The sequence below is a fragment of the Zootoca vivipara genome, chromosome 17, assembly GCF_963506605.1.
Source record: "Zootoca vivipara chromosome 17, rZooViv1.1, whole genome shotgun sequence".
NCBI classification, from domain to species: Eukaryota; Metazoa; Chordata; class Lepidosauria; order Squamata; family Lacertidae; genus Zootoca; species Zootoca vivipara.
This window is the reverse complement of record NC_083292.1, coordinates 13,478,634-13,502,124: the sequence shown is the minus strand read 5'-3', so window position 1 is coordinate 13,502,124 and position 23,491 is coordinate 13,478,634. Positions and strand designations below refer to the sequence as shown.

The following is a 23,491-nucleotide window of genomic DNA, read 5'->3' as shown; positions in this document are numbered from 1 at the left end:
CAGAGCCTGTCTTCGCATGCAGGGGGAAGTCACCAACTCACCTGGATTAGCCAGCCGGCCAGTCGAAGCTGACCCTGGGGTGTGGCTGCTGTCACATGCTGACAGCTTCCAGGAGCCGCAGGTGAGAGCTAGGTGTAGGGTGGGGCCCAAAGGTGAACAAACCATGACATGCCCCCCACCAGAGGCACACCATAAAACCTATGATTGTGCCTAGGAGGTGGCTATTGGGGTAACTAAGTGGGAAGTAAAGGAGGAGGAGATTGGGGTGTTTCACTGGGAGCCAGACATGACTGACCACACCCTTTCTCCCACTTCCTGTACAGCTGGTTGTCAGCTGACACTAGGGGATCCCACCATCCACATACCCAAGGCAGCCTTTTGGTTCTGTATGGTCCCAAGCATAACTCCAAGGAACAGAACCATGTTAAGCCAAGGATTGATCTGATGGCCATCTCAAGGCCAGAATAGCCTGGATGCAGATGTTTAGTGACTATAGCATGCACAGTCCTCTTTAAAAAGAAATTGGGGCAGAGGGAGTTAATATTTTGTTTCCACATTGCCTGCATGTGCTGAAACCATTTAATTTGTGGGTAAACCACAGGGCTACTCATTTTAGAATCGTATGCAACAATGGGCCCCTATGCTCTAGGTCGGTGCAAAGAATGTCTTATCTGTGTATGGCAGCTCCTAACACACACAGCCCTAGATCCGGGGACCCCACCACTCCCCAAGATTGAACCCTTTGGGAATATTTCTGCCATTGTGCCAATAAATCGATTTGTACATTTCATATCCTGTCCACTATTCTCATGGTGCAAGCAGTGTTTTTCATACACGCCGGCTGACAGCATTCTACGCCAACACAACTGCCCACAACATTCAGCAGCCTGCAAATTTGTTCAACAGCCACATTTCCAAGCTTGTGACAGTGAAGCTACCATTTTATATCAGGACTCTCATCCCCTTGCCTCTCCAGAAAAAGTGAAATAAATTGTCTAAACTAAGGACACAGATGCCAATTCCCCATGTATGTGGTCCAGTTCAGCTTTTATTGGTGAGGCAGCTGGCTGACCTTAGTGAAGAGTTACAGGTAGGCAGCCATGTTGGTCTGACGTAGTCAAAACAAAATAAAAAAATCCTTCCAGGAGCACCTTAGAGGCCAACTAAGTTTGTCATTGGTATGAGCTTTCGTATCTTGGTATCTGAAGAAGTGTTTTTTACTTAGTGAAGAGTGTTGATTTAAGCTTGTGTTGAGTTCACATGCTCCCTGCTTCGAATCCCCTGGATAATGGACCAGACCGATACCTGTCCAGGCATGGCCAAACTTGGCCCCCCAGCTGTTTTGGGATTACAACTCCCATCATCCCTAGCTAACAGGACCAGTGCTCAGGGATGATGGGAATTGTAGTCCCAAAACAGCTGGAGGGTCAAGTTTGGCCATGCCTGCTGTAGACTAATAGTATGTTGAATCAGATCCCAGCACTCTGGCAGATCCAAAGGTGTATTTTTCTATACCAGAGGCCCAACCCACAATGAATGAGAGGCCCATACAGTTTCCTATGCAATCTTTCCTGCTCCTAGAATCATCTGCTCTACCTGCTGGTCCTGTTACTGTCCAAAGTTTCCCTCCATAGGGATATAACTTCTGTTCCCCAGTGCTGTGAAAATGGGGCGCAACCTCTGTCCTGAGCTGCAAAGGGTGGAAGTTCTCCTTGCACAGGGAGCCTCTGTGCCACACCAAGCGGTCAATTTTTTGGGGGGAAGGGTGGGTCTTAACTCTGCACCTCACTCAGCGTCATGCTTAGCCTGGCCCAGCCCAGCCAGCAAAAAAATTGCAGTGTCACATCCCAAGGTCTTTAAATGCGCAGAGCTGGATGTTCCTTGTTCTGTAGTGGCTCTGCAACTCTGCGTTCTTGAGCGTCTCGAGTTCGTGCAAGCGTTCCCAGGACTGCGAGAAATCGTCGGGTCCCTCGCCGCAGCCCCCAACTGGCGGGACGCTGGGGTACCCTGGATGAGTCATCAGCTCAATGGTTACAGTTCTGGTTTCTTGATCTGAGCCTGACGGCGAGCAGCCAGGAGGAATGGAGGAGTCTTCTTCCGGCAGGTAAGCCGCTGTAGCGTTATCAATGGCCCCCAGGATGTTGGCGATGGACATGTTTTTGCCCATGGTGCTCAGGCCTATATATACATCTGGCCACCTGTGAAAGGAGGAAGATGAGCGTTTAATCGCACAAGCAGTGCTGAAGGGACAAGCATTTTCCGCCCCCTGTTTTCTTGACCAATCATGAAATGCAATCTATTTGGAGCGAAAGAGAACAGGTGTTGTACTTTTGAGATTGCCGTGGTGCCGGACCCTCCCTGCTCTGTAACATGCTGCGAGGCTTAAAGATCACAATCGGTAGGAAGGGGATTTCATCTTCGGGCTGTCAGTTGATTAATGGAATCTCGGTTAATTAATCACATCAGTTTGACTTGGCTGATTAGTAGCTCACTGATCACGGCTGCAGGACTCCGGTCTCATGGGATGGCATTGCTGGGGATACAGCAGGCACCCCCAAACTTCGGCCCTCCAGATGTTTTGGACTACAATTCCCATCTCCCTCGACCACTGGTCGTGTTGGCTAGGGATCATGGGAGTTGTAGGCCAAAACATCTGGAGGGCCGCAGTTTGGGGATGCCTGGGCTACAGTATACATGGGAGTGCCCTCTCACGATGCCAGGGAGAGGGAAAGGTGGAGAACCTGGTGCCTTCCAGATGTTCTGGCCTACAATTCCCATCCTACATATTATTATTATTATTATTATTATTATTATTATTATTATTATACAATTAATTGCACATTTATTCAGAATCCAATTAAAACAATTTCATTTATTCAACAAAACAGATAAACATGATATAGTGATACCAGCTTTTTTTCTTTTTTCTTTTTTACACCTCCAGTGTCCCCCCCCTGCTGCCCCCTTGCCTCTTAGTGCCACCCTAGGTGATCTCACCCACCTCAAGGGGGTGGCACTGCCCACTGTTTTAGAGGAAGAATGCTTTTGTTGTTGCAGAATCTTACAGAAGGGGAAAGGGAATACCTATTTGGGGATGATGTTTGCCATTTGCAATAATTGCAAGAATTTATATTTTTTTGGGGGGGGGATCTGTTGTGTAATTAGTCTCTTAACCCTTTCACCCAAACAGAAGGCTCTCTCTATAAGACACACCAAGCCTTCTAGAGGCGCTATTACTATTCTGCTTATTGAGTTGTTTTAACTTGCTGGCCAGTGACTCTCTCGTCTCCCTGCTCTTATTCCGGCTTGTTTTTAAAAATGATTGTCTCTTGCTTTTATAATAATCGTATTTTAGCTATTTTTTTTAAAAATGCTGGCCTATGGCCGTAATAAACGGAAACTCTCTTTAAGGTCACTCGGTGAGCTGGAAACTACGGGAACCGAGAAAAAAAGCCAAGCACTGGCAAAAACCAGAGTTGTTTCCCAAGTGCAGGTTGCTCACCTTATTCTGTGTTTCCTAAACACATCCACCGTGTTTAAGGAGTCCTTCTCCACGCCCAGGTAAAAGGCCATTAAGTGTGGGTCTATCCAATCGCAGCGGGGAAGGTCTGGCTCGATGGGGACTCGGGTATAGGTGATCCCATAATCCTCCAGCACCTGTGCAAATACATTTCTGATCTCTGGAAGAGAAAAGGTTACTAGGAAGTCCTTCTCCAAGGAAGTACAGGCTTTTGGGAAAAAAAGAGAGAGAGAGCATATTTTCTTTTGAGTCCAAGTCCATTACTGGCTCTGCTCTCTTGCTCCTGGCCAATTCAATCCCCTGGGAAGAAGAACTGACTGTGCAACCCTTCTGTAGCTCTGTGAAGGGAATAGGGACCTCCTAACAACTTTCAGCACCCTTAACGAACTACAGCTCCCAGAATTCTCTGGGGGGGAAAGCTACGGCTGTTTGTAAACAGCCGTAGCTTTCCCCCGCAGAGAATTCTGGGAGCTGTAGTGGTGCCGTCATAGAGAACCAGTGTGGAGCAGTGGTTAGATAGAGCAGGGTAGTCCAATGCATGGCCCAAGGGCCACATGCAGCCCTAAAGACGGCCCTTGGCAACATTTGGCGCCTTGCCCCCCCCCCGCCCCCGGCACCCCTCACGCTGCCTTCCCAAAGCCAGGTAAGGAGGTGGTGCTGGGCTCTGGGAAGGAGGATCCAACAGGGTCTGAGAGGCCTCCATCTTCCTTCCCAAAGCCTAGTTAGCGCTTTCTTACTTTAGGGGAAAGGGACGCAGGTGGCGCTGTGGTCTAAACCACAGAGCCTAGGGCTTGCCAATCAGAAGGTCAGCGGTTCGAATCCCCGTGACGGGGTGAGCTCCCGTTGCTCGGTCCCAGCTCCTGCCAACCTAGCAGTTTGAAAGCACGTCAAAATGCAAGTAGATAAATAGGAACCGCTACAGCGGGAAGGTAAACGCCGTTTCCATGCGCTGCTCTGGTTCGCCAGAAGCGGCTTTGTCATGCTGGCCACATGACCTGGAAGCTGTACGCCGGCTCCCTCGGCCAATAACGCGAGATGAGCGCCGCAACCCCAGAGTCGGTCACGACTGGACCTAATGGTCAGGGGTCCTTTTACCTTTACCTAGTTTAGGGAAGGAGGTGGGTGCTTCCTTCCCAAAGCCCTGCCAGCACCCCACAGGAACTGTGGGATATGTGTGTGTGTGTGTGTGTGTGTGTGTGTGTGTGTGTGTGTATGTGTGTCACATTTTGGCCTCACTCCCCTCCCTGCATGAAGGCAGTGTGTGGTATGAGAAGTTGGGCCATCTCAAAGGACTACGGCTGCGCAGATTCTGTTAGGCCAGAAATGGAAAGATAGTAGAACTCCGACCAAAGAACGGCAGACAAAATTGATGAACTATATGCTGAGATGGCAAAACTTACAGGAAGAATCAGAAACCAGGAAGAGGTGGTCTTTAATAAAGAATGGGGGAAGTTTATAACTTATTTGAAAAACTATTGTAAACAACTACATACACTGGTAGGATTGACGGAAAACTTGTAGTGCAAATCCGAACTATGGATTGGCAAAGGATTTATAAGAATAGAGTTATGAAAGAGATGCAGAGGGGGAAATCATTAAATTAAGATCCACAATGGGGAGGGAGGGAAGTCAAAGGGGATTATATGTCTTATGTTTTTAATTCGTTTATTATGTAAAATAGAAAATGCAAAAATAAAATTTGTATTAAAAAAGAAAAGTTGGGCCACCCTCAGCTAGAGTGTCGGACTAAGACCTGGAAAACCAGAATTCAAATCCCCACTCAGCCATGAAGCTCACTGGGCGACCTTGGGCCACAATTTCTGCCTCTCAGCCTAACCTACCTCGCAAGGTTGTTGTGGCAAATTAAATGAGGATGGGGAGAACCGTTTATGCCACCGTGAGCTCCCTGGATAAGAAGGGGGAGGCTATAAATGCAATAAGATAAATAAATAAAAATATATAAAATGGCGCTTTAACTCTGGGGACTGAATATGGACCTTGCTCAATTTCTCTTAGTTTAAGCCTTTACAAGCTGCCAGGTCACAGTGTTTGGGTATGGAGTATCATTCTGTTTCGTTTTATATAATTTTCATTAAATTTTCTGTTTTACAATTTAAAATACTAATTTTTACAACCTTAAGATATCAAAGGCTTCCCTTCTTCTCTTTCCATGGTTCATTTTACATACCATAAAAGGTAAAGGTAAAAGGACCCCTAAACATTAGGTCCAGTCGCGGACAACTCTGGGGTTGCGGCGCTCATCTTGCTTTATTGACCGAGGGAGCCCGGTGTACAGCTTCCGGGTCATGTGGCCAGCATGACTAAGCTGCTTGCGGCAAACCAGAGCAGCGCATAGAAACGCGTTTACCTTCCTGCCGGAGCGGTGCCTATTTATCTACTTGCACTTTGATGTGCTTTTGAACTGCTAGGTTGGCAGGAGCTGGGACCAAACAACGGGAGCTCACCCCGTCGTCGGGATTCGAACCGCCGACCTTCTGATCGGCAAGCCCTAGGCTCTGTGGTTTAGACCACAGCGCCACCCGCGTCCCTTTTTACATACCATAAATCCCTGCATATTTTACAAAAACTATACCATTCAGTATTCCATTATTGCATCCACCAGAACTTATTTACACTGTTGAATTCATCTTAATGCTGCCACCGCTTTCAGCTGTAGACAATTATTTCCCATATATCCAATAAACGTTTCCCAGTCTTCTTTCAACGTATGTTCTTCTTGTACTTTTATTCTATATCATTTTGTACCATGGCATAACAGCTTGTAATATTCTGAAGGCAGCGCCCGGGGGGGTGGGTAGGGGTAGGGGTAGGGGTAGGGCAGGAATACAGAGAACCACTGCGGATGAACTGTGGACTTAATGAAAGAGCTGCTTTTGGGATGGGTGTGAGTGACATGGAACTGGAACCAAATCTATTCTTAAACCCGCTTCCCAAACAACGAGACTGCGGCGCTGCTGGGTACTGCGAGAGACAAGCCTGAGACCTCCCTGCTTTCCGATTGTCACCGGAGCACCCGGAGCACCTGCTCTTTGAGCTGGCGAAGCGAGGAAATAGACTCCCGCCAGGCTTAAGGCAACCTTAGCAGCACAGGTAACCTGACCCAAGGCAGCTGCCTGCAAACTGGGAGCTCCAGCCCCGGAGAGGTGCGGGAGGCGGGGGGGGGGCCCTCCGGTCCTTCAGTGTCGGAGAGCCCCCATTATCTAAGGCATGGGGGGGGCTGTGTCCTTAGGGCTAGATTGGAATGGGCCTTGGGTCCAGAAGCCTGTCTATCTGGTCTTTGGGACTCTCTCCCCAGGGCGTGTCTCCTTTCCAAGCCAAAACGCCCTCTCCCCAGACCACAGCCTTTCTTCCCTGTTTCTGCCTGGCTAGGGACGCAGGTGGCGCTGTGGTCCAAACCACAGAGCCTCTTGGGTTTGCTGATCGGAAGGTTGGCGGTTCGAATCCCACCAACACCACGGGGTGAATTCCCATTGCTCTCTCCCAGCTCCTGCCAACCTGGCAGTTCGAAAGCAGGCCAGTGCAAGTAGATAAATAGGTACCACTGCGGTGGGAAGGTAAACGGCATTTCAAAGCGCTCTGGTTTCCGTCACGGTGCTCTGTTGCTCCAGAAGCGGTTTAGTCATGCTGGCCACATGACCTGGAAAGCTGTCTGTGGACAAATGCCAGCTCCCTCGGCCTGAAAGCGAGATGAGCGCCACAACCCCATAGTCGCCTTTGACTGGACTTAACCATCCAGGGGTCCTTTTTTTACCTCTGCCTGACTGGAATGTGTCCTGGAACTCGGACCAGGCCTCTTGCTCCCCTGGATGGAGGAGAGAGGGTGCCTGTGGAAAGATAATCCCGACGTGCGGCCCCCCAGGATGGAAAAGGTCTCTCATCTTTGCCTAAGGTGTGGATTTACCTTACCTGGGAGGACGTGAACATGCTGGTGTCCGTCCATGTGTTGAGGCAGGTGACCTGTGAGCTCACGGAACAAGTCAACCTGTGCGGTTAGTTCGTGTTTCACCTAGGAATGTAAAAGGAAAGGAGGACAGGTGAGGAGAGTTGTCCTGTACTGTATATGAAGAAGACATCCTTCATTTAGGAAAACAAAACAAAACAAAAAACAAGTGAGGAAGCAGGGCCAGATGGAGACCTTCAGAGGCCCTAAGCACTGAAAAATTATATAAATTAATAACTTATTTTTCTTATACCCTACCCATCTGACTGGGTTGCCACAGCCACTCCGGGCAGCTTCCAACAAAAATACAGGAACAACAACATCAAACGTTAAAACGTTTATCAAACAGAAAAACGCCTACAGAAAAATTATAGAGTTATTTAACTCTTTCAGATTTGCTGGGAAGGTGTTCCACAGCGAGGGCGCCACTACCAAGAAGGCCCTCTGCCTGGTTCCCTGTAATTTCACTTTTCACAGTGAGAGAACCACCAGAAGGCTCTCAGTAGTGGACCTGAGGGTCTGGGCTGAACGATGGGGGTGGAGACGCTCCTTCAGGTATAGAGAGCCCCCACACCTGTAAGTAATTCAAAATAAGAACAATACTAAATAAACTCTTATTTCTTTGAGATTACACAAAACTTCCATGTACGCTGAAATGTGCATGCATGCACATGGTCCACCTATCTCACCATGGTTCAACACCAGGGATCTCCCAAACCTGGCCCACCAGACCTGCCCACTGTCCTGTGAAGGTGTTTTGGGGTAGCCTTCCCCGCCTGCCCCTATACCTGACGTCAGACATAATGTCAGGTGTGGGCAGGTAAGGTCAAAAAAGGCTTAAAGTGGGCTTTAGGTATTAACTTTCTGCCTAAATTTAATGGTGGTCTTGTAAGAATAATAAAAGCATTCTGGGAAATGATATATAATGAGATGAAAAAATGTTTAAATTAACTTTTGCAAAAAAACCAAAAAACCATCAGAGGCTTTTAAATCAGGAAATAGGTAAAAGTAAAGGGATCCCTGACCATTAGGTCCAGTCGTGACCGACTCTGGGGTTGCGCGCTCATCTCACGTTATTGGCCGAGGGAGCCCAGTGTACAGCTTCCAGGTCATGTGGCCAGCATGACAAAGCCGCTTCTGGCAAACTAGAGCAGCACATGGAAACGCCGTTTACCTCCCGCTGTAGCGGTTCCTATTTATCTACTTGCACTTTGATGTGCTTTCGAACTGCTAGGTTGGCAGGAGCTGGGACCAAGCAACGGGAGCTCACCCCGTCGCGGGGATTTGAACCGCTGACCTTCTGATCGGCAAGCCCTAGGCTCAGTGGTTTAACCCACAGCGCCACCTGGGTCCCAATCAGGAATTATAGGTGCAGATATTCCAATATTGATGCTTTTGAATTATGGTGCTGGAGGAGACTCTTGAGAGTCCCATGGACTGCAAGAAGATCAAACCTATCCATTCTGAAGGAAATCAGCCCTGAGTGCTCACTAGAAGGACAGATCGTGAAGCTGAGGCTCCAATACTTTGGCCACCTCATGAGAAGAGAAGAATCCTTGGAAAAGACCTTGATGTTGGGAAAGGTTGAGGGCACAAGGAGAAGGGGACAACAGAGGACGAGATGGTTGGACAGTGTTCTCGAAGCTACGAACATGAGTTTGACCAAACTGCGGGAGGCAGTGGAAGACAGAAGCGCCTGGCGTGCTATGGTCCATGGGGTCACGAAGAGTCGGACACGACTAAACGACTAAACAACAACAACATATTCCAAGGGAGCAGAAAAGACTTTATGTATGTGATGACAGCCACCCAGATGTTATTAGCCCAGAGATGGAAAGAAGATAAAGTCCCTACCAGAGAAGAATGGCAAATCAAATTGTTGGACTATACCGAAATGGCAAAACTGACCAGGAAGCTCAGGAATCAAGAAGACCAGAACTTTAACAAAGAATGGGGTGTGTGTGATAATTTATCTTGGAGACCATTGTAAGCAGATGAAAACACTAGCAGGATTACAATAACACTTGTAATGTAAAATAAAAAGATTCCTTCAGTAGCACCTTAAAGACCAACTAAGTTTTTATTTTGGTATGAGCTTTCGTGTGCACGCACACTTCATCAGATACACTGAAACAGAATCAACCAGACCCTTATGTATATTCAGAGGGTGGGGGGTGGGGTGATGGGAATGGGTGGTGGGCTGATGGGAGTGGTAAACCTGTAAGATGGCTGTTAACGACTGCTGATGACTGCAATTGGTCCTGGGGGGAAAAAGCAAAGGCTGAGGCGCTAAAGAAAGCTTGATCATGCATAATGAGATAAGGATCCAATGTCTTTATTCATCCCAGGTGGCTCCATGGTTTTAAGCTTGGTAATGAGTTCCAATTCAGCAACTTCTCTTTCCAGTCTGTAATGTAGCAATGGAGACAATGGAATGATATGAAATATGGATTATTGGAAAAGATGCAGTAGAAAAGGCTCGGTAATAGGACCCAGGGAGGGGAGGTGGGAAGCCCAGAGATTCGGAGGAATCTGCAAATGTGGAAACGTATGATGGTATTGCTGAAATTTTATACTTGTAAAACCAAATAAAACTTTCAAATAATAATAATGAGAGCCGCGTGGTTTCTCCCACAGTCGATACCACCAGGGCTAGCAAGCAAAGCCCTGTATGCGTGTCTTCCTACCTCAGACATGTTCAGGAGACCATCTGCTAACGCTCTCCGGATCCCCATCTTTCCGTGGAAAAATCCTTCTTCGTTGAGCAATGTGGACTTCGCTTTCAACGCCGGGCAAACAGGAGAGCCCTCAGAAAGGTTGGCATGGAGCCCTATTGGAATGTGATACCTGGGGAAGGGTGTATTTTAAAACGCCAGTTAATGTCCAGCTCTCACTAACATACCACGTTCCCTGACTGATGGGTTTGCAGGGAGAGACTTGTGCCGTGTCTTTCAGTGCAGAAGCTCATTAGTTCCTAAACATCCTTGTGAGATGGGTAAGAAATACCTCTGTTTTCTTCAGAGCTACACTTGACACTGAGGTCCAGCACCGAGGGCCTTCTGCCAGTTCCCTCGTTGCGAGGAGCCAAGTTGCAGGGAACCAGGCAGAGGGCCTTCTTGGTAGTGGCGCCCGCCCTATGGAACGCCCTCCCATCAGATGTCAAAGAGAAAAACAGCTACAGTGGTACCTCTACTTACGAATTTAATGCATTCCGAACGCACATTTGTAAGTCGAAAAAAATTGTAAGTCGAATCCCATAGGAATGCATTGGGAGAAAATAATCGTAAGTCGAAGCAACCCTATCTAAAAATTCGTAAGTAGAAAAAATCCTATCTAAACCACATCCAAGATGGCGGACGGAGCTCCATTCGTAAGTAGAAACATTCGTAAGTAGAGTTATTCGTAAGTAGAGGTACCACTGTACCAGATTTTTAGAAGACATCTGAAGGCAGCCCTGTTTAGAGAGGCTTTTAATCTTTAATTGATTATTATATTCTTCTGTTGGAAGCCTCCCAGAGTGGCTGGGGAAACCCAGCCAGATGGGCAGGGTATAAATAATATATTATTATTATTATTATTATTATTATTATTATTATTATTATTGACACTATACACAGTGCTTCCCTACATTTAAAACTGAGGTTGATCCAGCAAAAAAAAGAAAAGAAACCCCAATGTTTTGGGTTATTTTGGACTTCACAACATTTTCACAGGGAGGCACTGTTTAGTACAGTGATGGCGAACCTATGACACGCGTGTCAGATGTGACACGCAGAGCCCTCACTGCTGGCACACGCCCCATTGGCCCATGTTGTTGTTGTCCCCCCCATTTGTTCTCCCGCTCCTCCTACAGCTTGCCTCCGCTAGAGCTTGTCTCCGCTGTTAAAACCCGGATCCTTTTGTTGTTGTTGTTGTTGCTGGTAGCCAGAGATTGGTTTTTTAACCCTTTCTGTGCTGTTTTTCTGGCGCTTTGGCAGACTATGATTGGGTGTAACAGCGTTCGTTTTTTAACCCGTTCTGTGCTGGGTTTTTTGGCGCTTTGGCAGACTATGATTGGGTGTAACAGCGTTCGGTTTTTTAACCCATTCTGTGCTGGGTTTTTGGGCGCTTTGGCAGACTATGTTGGTGCTGCCTGTTAGTTCCAGGGAAGGTATTATTCGTCATTTATTTCTGTTCTCTTCCCCCCCCCCCAAATGCGCAGCAGCTTTGGGGCATCCCCCCAAAAAAGCAAAGCAACTTTTACACCCTCCAAAAAACCTCCAAAACTTTGATCAGCAGCTCCCCCCCCCAAAAAAAAAGCTCAACAACTCTGGGCACTTTGTGATAAATAAGGGTTTTTTGGTTTGGTTAAATAATTAGTTTTTGGTTTATTAAATACAGTTATATATTACAATTATACATTTTTGTTATTTAAACTATCAATATTGTGAAATTATGGTTTTTTTCTCGAAGTGACACACCACCCGAGTTATGCTCAGTTTTTTGGTGAATTTTGACACACCAAGCTCAAAAGGTTGCCCATCACTGGTTTAGTACAAGAGGTGTGATGTTGGAAACACCTCGATATGAACTTGTTGACCCTGGAGAAATCTCCCAATACCTGTGGCTGTTTGTGTACTTTTAAACTTTAAACCTATAGTGTTGGGGATTAACAGCAGGACCACAACAAAAAGTCAATTACGTGAGGCTTTGTGGTGCAGGATGTGCCCTTAGACTCTGATTGTGTTTTCTCGATTGCCTGGGTGGAGAACAGAGAGGGGCCTGTGAGTGTGAATAAATCAGCCCACTGTACAAAGGTAAAAAGGTATTGCTCCGCCCACTTTTGACTTTGGCTCCACCCAGCACCGGCCCTGGGAAGGTTGCCTAGGATGGAATGCGGCCCTCAGACTGCAAAAGCTTCCCCATCTTGACGACCACCTGGTCCAGTTTATTTTTATTTTATTTTTCAAGATCTGCTATGGGGCCAAATTGGGCGCTTAGCCACCCCTGGTTTAAAGGACAACTCAAGATAAAGGCAGGTTATCATAAGAGGCCTTGCCCTTGGAGAAGAACCAACAGAGTATTTATTTCAAACCAGCCCAGGCTTCTAATTTATGTAATAGGCCAGGGGATGAAGGAAACCCTCCGTAGGTCGCTGATAACTCAGGAATATTTATAGCAGCAAACGCCCACGCAGGGACAATCCTTTTAGTCAGCAGAGACGGTTAGAAGGATTAAGATGCTGGCTTTCAATGACTATACTTATCAGAGGAGTAAGCAAAAAAAGTGTGACCCAGATCTGAGCTGCTCTCTTAAACTGAGGCTATGGGACCTACAGGTGCCGAACGCAAGGTTAAGCTCGCATCCACAGTGCGATACCTCGCATGCGTAAGTGCTGGCAGGAATTGTTAATTACTCACGCATAACCTAATTAAGTGTCCAAGGCAGGATCTGCATTATGTTCCCTGGCTCCCTGCATTAGATTCCCAAGGTAGGAAGGACTAAGAGAGGTGTCCGGCGTGCTAGGAAGGAAAACCAGCCTCCCAGAGTGGCTGAGAATAGTGTGCCACTCCAAACGCTCTGACCTGGATTTGAAGAAGCCGTTTCAGACTCCGAGTCACGCGGCGGCCTGGTGGGCCGAACTCAGCAGGGCTTGTAATCAGAAACGGGGCCAGGTGTTTTCTATATTTACAAAAAGTGTGCCGGTAAAGGCCGTCGGCTTCGCAGGCTGCTTTCGAAAAGAGGAGAGCGTCGAAAAGGCCGTGGGCGGCGCTCAAGGTTCCCCCTGCCACGAAAATAGCCCTAAAATAGCCGAGCTTTACTGGCTGTTGTTTTTTTATCGTTATCATCCTCGTTATTCTTACTATTATTTTGGCTTTGCACACATGCGTCTCAAGGCAGCGTACAATAAAAGCAGCTTAAAAATCAGTTTAAGAACAATACAAAAAACCCAACATATTGTTGTAAATTTTATATATATATTAATATTATTGTTCATAAACATGTACATGAATGTACAGGCACATGTCTGAAGCAGCACAGGAAGACAGGCCTGACTGACACCATTTTGACTCTCTCTGACCAGAATCACACACACATTTCCACATGACAATCAACTTGGGAGCCATAATCCTGTAAGCCGGAGGCTCTGCCAACTGGACATTTCCCCATCAATTGTGCCAGACTACTAGCCATCTCATTCACAAGAAGACTCCTCCGAACAAAAGATAGTGATCAACTTTTAGGAAACTGTTAATTTCTCTTTGTGTTTAGGAATTCACACCTGGGAGGGGTGAGAGAAGGACTAGGAGAGGTGTCTAAGGTGCTCACATTTCTACCTTGAACCCTCCCTTTTCGAGAGATATTGATTACGTAGTGGTGATGTAGGAATGATGTATTTTGGGGGTGTTTCTTGGTGATGGGAAAACTGATAAAAGTGGAGGTTCTCTTTTGTTCTGGGTGCCTTCCTTGTTCTCCTTCGTGAGGGGAAGGACCCTGTTGCAACAACAAAAATAAAGGCTTTGCTTCTCAAAATTCTCTGGTTGGTTCTTGTGCACCCCATAAGGGAATAAGAGCAGATTTTTGCTTATTACAACATATATACACACACAGGTACCCATGGCAGAGACCTATTCATTCAACTGGAAAAGCATGTCAGAACATAGTTTCAAAGTGTAGATTGTGAGCGCCTGTCATATCTCAAAAGGGAAGTTATTTCACAGATCAGGAATAGCCCCACAAAAAGCCCTGCACTGAAATTTGCATGTGAAATTTGCATGTGATGTGACGCTCTCTCAGCAGACTGCAGAGTCGTACTGTGTATATAAGCGACAAGGCAGTGATAGGAATCTGCCCTATCCTGAGCCAGACCAATGATCCCTCTAGCTCAGTGTTGTCTGCACTGGCTGGCAGCAGAACTCTAGGCGTTGCCTTTAAGGTAAATCCATTAGCTGGGGCAATCAGAATAAGATCCACTATTTGACTATTGATTCAAAACCCTAAAATGTATTTTATCTAATTGGCTTTGTATTTATATTCTTCGTATATCGCATTGCTGTTTTATTGCTATGGCCGACGGCTAACGCAAATAAAGATTCATTCATTCATTCTTAAGCCTGTTTACTGGGGATTCTGGGATTTGAGCCCAGGACCTGCTCTGCACAAAGTACGGGCTCCACCACCGAGCTAGTGGCCATCCTCGATCTCCCTGCGTGAGAGCAAGAGACAGGAAGCGCAAGGGTGCTCTCACCTCCTCGCCAGTTGTGCCGCATCGGACGCAGCGCTGCCGTTCACCAGGAGGGACACGTTGGACACCCCGCCGGAGAGAAAACACTCCACGATGCCTTGGTTTCTTCTTGGGCAGTAGCCAAAGTCATCTCCTGTGACGATGAGCTTCACTGTGGCTCTGGGCATCCTTAGGAGTCAGCCCTGAAAGTGGGAGAGAGAGAGAGAGAGAGAGAGAGAGAGAATGCAAGAGGAAGTCTTGAATAAATCACACAAGAATCAAGCCCGCCAGCCAACCAGAGTGCCCTCGAGTGTGGAGGGTTACAGGAAATGTAAGGGCACCTCTGGAGCGGATCGAAGCATGAGTCAGCGATGGCTACAGCTGTTGCCACAGCACAGAAGTGCCGGTTCCATAATTGCTAGTATCACCTACGTTGCTTTGCTCTGCCCATCCTCCCGGGAGGTGTAGAAAGCAAGTTTATTTTGCTATTCGAGGAAGGGAGGAAGGGCGTGTCTGTATGCAAAGTTACTCAACAGGATTAGCCCGGCCTCGCTTTCTCACACACAGCCCTCCCTCCAGATTAAAAGGTCAATGGGTTTAAAACTTCCTGCAATGGGGTGAAAGCAAAGAGGTGCTTCCTGCTAAAAACGAACACATTCACTGGGTGTGGGTGATCATTGCAGAAAGGCAGAGTTAGGCCAAATCCCACTTACATCTAGGATAAAGCAGAGGCCTCCTCTGCCCAGCTCCCACAGGCAGTGTGGTATAGTGGTTGCAGTGTTGGACTAGGACAGGCATAGGCAAACTCTGGCCCTCCAGAGACTTGGGACTACAATTCCCATTGTCCCTAGCTAACAAGACCAGCGATCAGGGATGATGGGAATTGTAGTCCCAAACATCCGGAGGGCCGGAGTTTGCCTATGCCTGGACTAGGACCTGGGAGACCTGAGTTCGAATCCCCACGTGGCCATGAAGCTCATTGAGTGACCTTGGACCAGTGTCTCTCTCTCTCTCTCCCCCCCCCTCTCCACCTAGCTTACCTTACGGGGTTGTCGGAAGCACTGTTAATGGAAAATCTGAGGGCTCCCTTGGACAAAACAAGACTCCAGCCAAAATATCAGAGCAAAACAGCAGCCAGTAGGCTTGGTCTTTATTAAAAGATAGGCTGTCGCGACAGGGCCCCACCTGCAACGAAGTGAAGCAAGATGGAGACCCCGAACAAAAGGGGTCTTCCCTTTTTATGTGCTCCCCATCACCAAGATACACCCCTAACGATACATCACTAACATGTCACTAATACATCATCAGTACATCACAAGAAGGAGGGGTCCAGAGGTAGTAATTTGAGCACCTGGCCAGGTGTTTCTGGCTCCTCCCTTCTACATTCCCCCAGGTCAAAAGGGAAGTTTCACACTCATCAGGAGGGTGATGGTTGTCCATTGACTTGGGCTTGGTCCGAATCCACATTGAGAGGAAAATCCATTGTATACTATAGAAGATGGTCGGCTGTCTGGCACAGCTGGAGGTGGAATTTCATTATTCCGGAGGAGGCTGTGTACGTGTTGTCCCGCTTACCAGATTATGGCCGCTTCTCCTCCCTTTGATACAGTGTAATGTACAGAGTAATAATAAACATGGAATAAAACAGATCTGAGTCGCAGCCGATTCTTTAGAAGTATAGGTATGAAAGAAAGAAAACGGTTTTTCCTCATCGGTAATGGTTCCAGGGGTGACCAACTCCCAAGAGACTGCGATCTACTCACAGAGTTAAAAACTGGCAGTGATCTACCCCCTTTTGGGGGTTCAGGTCAAAGTTGTTGAGTTTTTTTCAGGGAGGAGGTAAAATGTTGAGCTATTTTTAGGGGAGCCACAGTTGTGCAGCTTCTTTGGGGGGAGCCAATGATCTACCAGTGATCTACCACAGACGTCCAGTGATCTACCGGTAGATCACGATCTACCTGTTGGCCATGCCTGGTTTAACCTGTTTAAACACTTTGGGTTGCAGCCAGCTTCAGAAACAATTTTAACATTCAGTCAACACATGAGGTAAGTATAAAAGAGTCCTTATAATAACGCTGTGATGTCCAGCATACAATGGGTAGAGACATAACTGGAATGTAGCAAGCTGTCAAAGTAGATTCCCCTGGTCTGCCCACTGATTGGAGCAGGCACACCAGACATGCTGGTGGAGCCGTTAAAGTAGACTCATCCGGTCTACTCATACAAAGCGTGGGAGCGCGTCTCTCCGGAGGGGCGAGATTTTGGCCAGCCCTTATTTGGGGGGGGGGGCATATGAAGAAAAGAAATGAGGCTACGTGAAGGGGGGGTGCTTGTGGGACTGTGTGGACCTATATTTCATATGTACAAAGACTGGGGGGGGTGTGTTATTTCCTACAACAGCATAAAAACCCAGCGTGCATTCCACAGAATTCGAACCGTAATACAGTAAGGCGCAATATAAGAAAGGAAAGAAGCAATAGAAAAATACAACTAAAAGCCAATAGCTGCCTGGAGAGCTCAGTTGGTTAGAGCATGGTGCTGATAACGTCAAGGTTGCAGGTTCGATCCCCATACAGGACAACGCCATTCGATCCTGGGGGTTCCTTCTAACTCTGAAAATTCTATGATTCTGTGAAGGTTAAACTTGGACACTCTGCGTACGAGGGCTTCACAGGAGTGGGCAGATGGGTCCTGCGAAATGGAACCAACGTGAAGCTGGAGGGTTGGGGCTTGAGAAGAAGGTCCCGTCCCACAATTAAAAATATTGACTAAAGCTGCCTTAAAACTTCAGCAGTGGAGCAGAGTTTCCCTTTTGCTGCAGTTACTTCCCTTTCCCCTCTCCGGCTTTCAGAATGGCTTAGAGCCCCTTTAACGCTCCTTCTTTCCCAAAGTAGGAAAGTCCGGCATTGCGGTGTGTTTGCCCAGCGTCTAGGGTGAATACAAAGAAGGCACTGAGACTCCTCCGTTCCATTTGCGGAAGGAATGAGCTGTACTTACGGGCATCCTGTTGAATCTGCTCGGGAGGCAGAGAGGAAAGGGACTGGTTTGTCAAGGCCGGCGTGGTTTAACTGCTCAAGAGCATGTTGCCTAAGCTAGAAGGAGACTGTCGAAAGCATATCTCGTAGTCTCGACTTCTGGAGGCGGGGATGGGCGTGGCCTGAGCAAATCTAGGCGCTTCCTTGCACAGTCATCTGGACTCTATAAGGAAGTAGCTAGAGAAGACTTAACCTTAGCCTTCACGGCTGGCTGGGGCTGATGGGAGATGTAGTCCAAAACATCTGGCTTCTAAGCAAGGTTTTCAAAAGGGCTTACAAATAAAAAAGGAAATGGGTTAATGGACTGCTGGGATAGCTCAGTTGGTAGAGCATGGGACTCTTAATCTCAGGGTCAGGAGTTCGAGTCCCACGTTGGGTAGAATATTACTGCATTGCAGTGGGTTGGACTAGATGACCCTCACGGTCCTTCCCAACTCTACAATTTTACCATAGTAAGAGCTTTTGTTAAAAAAAGGTAATAATAATCCAGATTTTAAAAACCAAAAGAGTAAAATGCCAGGGGAGGGTAGTAGCTAAGTGACAGAGCATCTGTTTGGAATGGTTTGTTTATTTATTAAATTTGTATACTGCCCCTACGTCTGCAGATCTCCGGGCAGTTCACAACATAAAATTACAGTATAAGAAAATGCAACATACATAATAAAAATAAAAACAAACCTAAAAATCCCCCCTCCCACAAAATATTTTAAAAGCGCATTGGATGTCAATCTACCAAAGGCCTAGTTAAAGAGGAACGTTTCTGCCTGGCGCCTAAAGGTACATAACGAAGGTGCCAGGCGAACTTCTCTGGGGAGAGCATTCCACAAACAGGGAGCTACTGCAGAAAAGGCAGGCTGTTGTGTTGCCTCCCTCCGGACGTCTTGTGGAGGAGGCACACAAAGAAGGGCCTCAGACAATGTACACAGGGTCTGGATATGTTCATATGGAGAGGGGCGGTCTTTGAGGTCCTGAGCAGTTAAAGCAGGGGTCCCCAGACTACGGCCCGGGGGCCACATACGGCCCCGAGGCTTTTATGTGGCCCCCGGGGACCCCAGCTGCCACCGCCCGCTCTTACCAGCGCGGTGTAGTGCGGCTGCCGACTTCCGACCAGGAAAAGCGACGGAAATAGCTTGTGTGCACGTGCAAGCGTCATTTCCGGTGTACTTCCGGGTCGGAGGAGGCTTCTGCACATGCACACAAGCTATTTCCGGTGCTTTCCAGGTCGGGAGTGTGCCAGAAATAGCCTTTGCGCATGCACATGGGCGCGCACTGCTCCCCCACCCTCTGGCCCACCACGCAATCGGCATGGCGGGCATCCGGCCCGAAGCCGGGTAACTTTGGGGACCCCTGAGTTAAAGGCTTTCTAGCCCTAAACCAATACTTGGGCCCGGAAACTAATTGGTAGCCAGTGCAATTGGGCCAGGATCAGTGTAATATGCTCAAACCTTATTGCCCCGTGAACAACCTGGCAGCCAAATTTTGCACCAGCTGAAGTTTCTGAACCATCTTCAGACGTGTAACACATTGCAGTAATCTAACCTAGGCAAACGTAGGCCCGGGGGGCCAGATCCGGCCCAATCGCCTTCTAAATCCGGCCCGCAGATGGTCCGGGAATCTGCATGTTTTTACATGAGTAGAATGTGTGCTTTTATTTAAAAATGCACCTCTGGGTTATTTGTGGGGCATAGGAATTCGTTCACATACACCTCCAAAATATAGTCCGGCCCCCCACAAGGTCTGAGGGACAGTGGACCAGCCCCCTGCTGGGAAAGTTTGCTGATAGGGGATAAAACTGAACCCTGTGGAACTCCACGGGGCTGAAGCATCACCTTTTGGAAACATCTGTGCAAGTAGAAACAGATTGAGGGCAATTCCCCCCAACCGAGGTTATCATACAGGGCAACCAAAGCAGTTTCTGTGCCAAAACTGGGCCTAAACCCCGATTGGTGCATGCAGAAGGATCAAGGACCTCTACTGTAATGGCATCTTCAGCTAGAGAGAGGACCCTGCCTAAAATCATGGAGAGATGCTGCCAGTCCGTGCAAGCAGTGCTGAGCCAAATGTACCCAGCAAGTCCGAGTCAGTATAAGGCAGTTTCCTATTTTTCTTGCAGCAGGCAAAAAAAAAAATAAAAAAAATTTCCAGGTACTATTTAAAGCCCTAAATCAGGGGGCTGGAAACAAAGACAGCCCTCCCACTTTTTGAAACACACTGTTTCATAATATGAATTCATGGGATAATGAACACAATGAGACAAATTGAGTGACTGGAATGAATAGGATACCATTCAGACCTAGAATGAAAGTGATCACTAATGTGGTTTTTTTTTAAGGTGACTTTTCCCTAAGAAGCTCATGCACTTATGTCAATAGCTCTTTGGACGTGCTAAAATTGGTATGCTATTCTGAAGGAAATCAGCCCTGAGTGCTCACTGGAAGGACAGATCGTGAAGCCGAGGATCCAATACTTTGGCCACCTCATGAGAAGAGAAGACTCCCTGGAAAAGACCCTTATGTTGGGAAAGATTGAGGGCACTAGGAGAAGGGGACGACACAATGAACACAATGAGACAAATTGAGTGACTGGAATGAATAGGATACCATTCAGACCTAGAATGAAAGTGATCACTAATGTGGTTTTTTTTTAAGGTGACTTTTCCCTAAGAAGCTCATGCACTTATGTCAATAGCTCTTTGGACGTGCTAAAATTGGTATGCTATTCTGAAGGAAATCAGCCCTGAGTGCTCACTGGAAGGACAGATCGTGAAGCCGAGGATCCAATACTTTGGCCACCTCATGAGAAGAGAAGACTCCCTGGAAAAGACCCTTATGTTGGGAAAGATGGAGGGCACTAGGAGAAGGGGACGACAGAGGACGAGATGGTTGGACAGTGTCCTCGAAGCTACGAACGTGAGTTTGACCAAACTGCGGGAGGCAGTGGAAGACAGGAGTGCCTGGCGTGCTATGGTCCATGGGGTCACGAAGAGTCGGACACGACTAAACGACTAAACAACAACAACAACTGTTTTCAGTGCTGTCATTTCCCCACCCCCAACAAACACCATGCATTAAAATATGTCCTATCTCAATAAAAAATAACTTTCCAAGTAAAAGCTTTGAATTTGCTTGACTAATAACACGTGAAGCTCCTTAAGTGGGCTTTGTTGATTTGAAATATTCAGCTCCAATTCTTTCCGCTACTGGAAAAGCTTCTGAGATTTACACAGCACATAAAATTCACACGGTGTTAATTTAATTGAACTTTTTGTAAGTTTTATTTACTACATGCAAGTCAAACATCCTAACTCTGGTCTTAATTGATTTAGTTGCAGGGGGCGGGGAATTCTGGAAAATGAACCAGCATCAGTTTTCTCTTTCTGCAAATTGAGGATAATGCTTTTTACCTCTGAGAAACTGGGCTTAGCTCCACAAATGTTTTGCCGTATGTAATATAATCATTTAGTCTTAAGGTATTAACAAAAACCTTATTTTACTGTACCAAAAATCTAACACCGCCTGCGATTTCGCTGGGGCGATTCCAGGCCAGCACAACCAATTTCCTTATCATCATTATCAAAAGACGTTTTATATATTTGTATACAGCTTTTATTCTATCAAGGTGTAATTGTTTTCTAACCATTCTCTCCCCCCCCCCCCGCTTTTCGTAGTGGTTCTTATCGCCACCTGTGAGCTACCGTGAGCTGTGAGTCCCATGGGGGGGCATTGTATAAATGAAGATATGATTAAAAATAACAACCACCAGAAGTTCCGAGGGCAGTTCCCAGCAAGACAAAATAAAAGCAGTTTAAAACCAATTGCAATCTCCCAAGTGATGTGTAATGCCTATCTATACATATAGATCTATAGATCTATAGCGCTCAAGTGTCAAAGCATGACAATTACCTCTCCCAAGTGATAGTAAACAAGGAAAAAGATCAACACCCCTATTTCAGTTCCCCTGCTGGCCCCGATCCTCCTAGGCACTCCTTCTAAGCTCACCGGCCTGCCTCTCCACCCGCAAGTCTTTCCGCACCCAGCAGCATTCCTCTGCCCCCAAAAACGCAGGGCGCCATCGCAGCTCGAGGAGCTTGCAGCAGGCAAGGAAAGAGGAGATCCCACCCTCTTCCTTTGCCCCTCAAGGCGATCTGATTCAACCTTCCCACCTCCGGACGCCTTGCCTGCTCCATATTCCGCAGCGCTGCAAGCATGGGATGCAAGCCTTTACGTCCCCGGCGCGAATTGCTCCCATCCCAGCCTAATGCAACGGTGCAATCCCGCGCGCTCCAGAGAGAAGGAAGCCCCAGTGTTTGCAGCGGTTTTTTTTTTTCCTTTTCTTTTCTTTGCAGCACCCCAGAAAGGGATCCTGCAAGAAAGCGCCTCTATTTGGCTAGCCCGCCCCGCCCCGCCCGCCCCACAACAGAAGGGCAGGATCTGGAAGCTTGTGTGTGCCCCCTAGATATATATCTAACCTATATTTTTTTTACAAAGGTCCAAGGAAGGGCAAAGGGAGAAGGGCCCGCTGGTCTCCCCCCACCCCCCTGCCCTGCTTGGAGACCCGATTCTCCCACGCAGCGGACCCCACAGGGGACTGCAGAGCTAGGGCGAGACCCCCCCCCACCGCCACCAGACCCCTAATCGCCGCCCACGTATCCCAGGGCTAAGAGGAAGGGAGATCTCTTGCACCACTCACCCATGGTGGAACAATTGCAGCAACAGCAGCAGCATCCATGACCCGATCCCAGCAAGCAGGAAGCTCTTTGCAACCTGGGAGCGGAAAGAATCGGCTTGGTGGGAGAGGGGGCGGCAGCGCCCCCTGACGGCACAAAGGGGGAACGCGTTGGGATTTAAGGGGGAATTTTTTTTCCCGGGGGGGGGAGGGTAGAGGAAGGCAGCTCGAATTAGTTTAAGGACCCATCTCCAGCGCACGTTCGGAGCACACATGGCTCCCTCCCCTTCGCCAACCCCCCCCCCAAATAATCCTGGGAACTGTAGTTCGCCCCTGCCAACGTGCTGCAGCTCCCAGCACCCTTAGGTAACTAATCCAAATATTTGCTTACAGTGTGGTATGATGAGAGCCAACTCCTAGGGGCCGAGGTCCTTTCACCCACCCATAAAATATTTGAGGGGGCTGCCCCCCACCCAGTTGATAGGAATTGCCATTCAAATGGTGTGTGTGTGTGTGCAACATCGTGTGATTGGTTATGCGGGGATTACCTGCCCCCCCCCAATGTTTTATTCAAGTCGGCACCCCTGCAGTGTGGTGTAGTGGTTAGAGTGTTGGAAGTCAGAGTTCTAGTCCCCATGAAGCCAGCTGGGTGACCTTGGGCCAGGGGAAGGTGAGATATAAATGTACAAAATACAATACAGTGGAACCTCGGTTTATGAACACCTCGGTTTATGAATTTTCAGTTTATGAACGCCGCGGACCCATCTGGAACGGATTAATTCATTTTCCATTACTATCAATGGGAAAGTTCGCTTCAGTTTATGAACGCTTCAGTTTATGAACAGACTTCCGGAACCAATTACACCCATGCTTCAGTTTATGAACATTTCAGTTTAAGTACTCCGCGGACCCGTCTGGAACGGATTAATCCACTTTCCATTACTTTCAATGGGAAAGTTTGCTTCAGTTTATGAACGCTTCAGTTTAAGTACTCCGCGGACTGTCTGGAACGGATTAATCCACTTTCCATTACTTTCAATGGGAAAGTTTGCTTCAGTTTATGAACGCTTCAGTTTATGAACAGACTTACGGAACCAATTGTGTTC

General features: G+C 47.6%; 1 protein-coding gene across 4 annotated transcripts; it reads right to left on the bottom strand.

Moving 5' to 3' along the window:
* Positions 1–232: 232 nt before the first annotated feature.
* YDJC (YdjC chitooligosaccharide deacetylase homolog) lies at positions 233–22,479 on the bottom strand. Of its 4 annotated transcripts, XM_060269912.1 has the most exons (7): positions 17,683–18,320; positions 15,726–15,870; positions 14,710–14,888; positions 10,169–10,328; positions 7,448–7,547; positions 3,503–3,680; positions 233–2,198 (listed from the first exon to the last, which is right to left on the bottom strand). In XM_060269912.1, exons 3-7 carry the CDS (start codon positions 14,871–14,873, stop codon positions 1,841–1,843), a joined length of 960 nt encoding a protein of 319 aa, XP_060125895.1. In that variant the 5' UTR covers positions 14,874–14,888; positions 15,726–15,870; positions 17,683–18,320; the 3' UTR covers positions 233–1,840. The 4 variants fall into 4 exon arrangements, with proteins under 4 accessions (XP_060125895.1, XP_060125894.1, XP_060125892.1 ...); XM_060269911.1 differs by lacking the exons at positions 15,726–15,870; positions 17,683–18,320 and adding an exon at positions 22,410–22,479; XM_060269909.1 differs by lacking the exon at positions 15,726–15,870.
* Positions 22,480–23,491: the final 1,012 nt, after the last annotated feature.

Excerpts from the sequence above, each read along its gene's own strand:
- YDJC (XM_060269911.1), bottom strand. The coding sequence starts at position 14,873 with ATGCCCAGAGCCACAGTGAAGCTCATCGTCACAGGAGATGACTTTGGC. Across the intron at positions 10,329-14,709 it reads GCGGCACAACTGGCGAGGAG|GTATCACATTCCAATAGGGC; the intron begins GTGAGAGCACCC and ends ACCCTTCCCCAG. Across the intron at positions 3,681-7,447 it reads GCATGTTCACGTCCTCCCAG|AGATCAGAAATGTATTTGCA; the intron begins GTAAGGTAAATC and ends TTTCTCTTCCAG.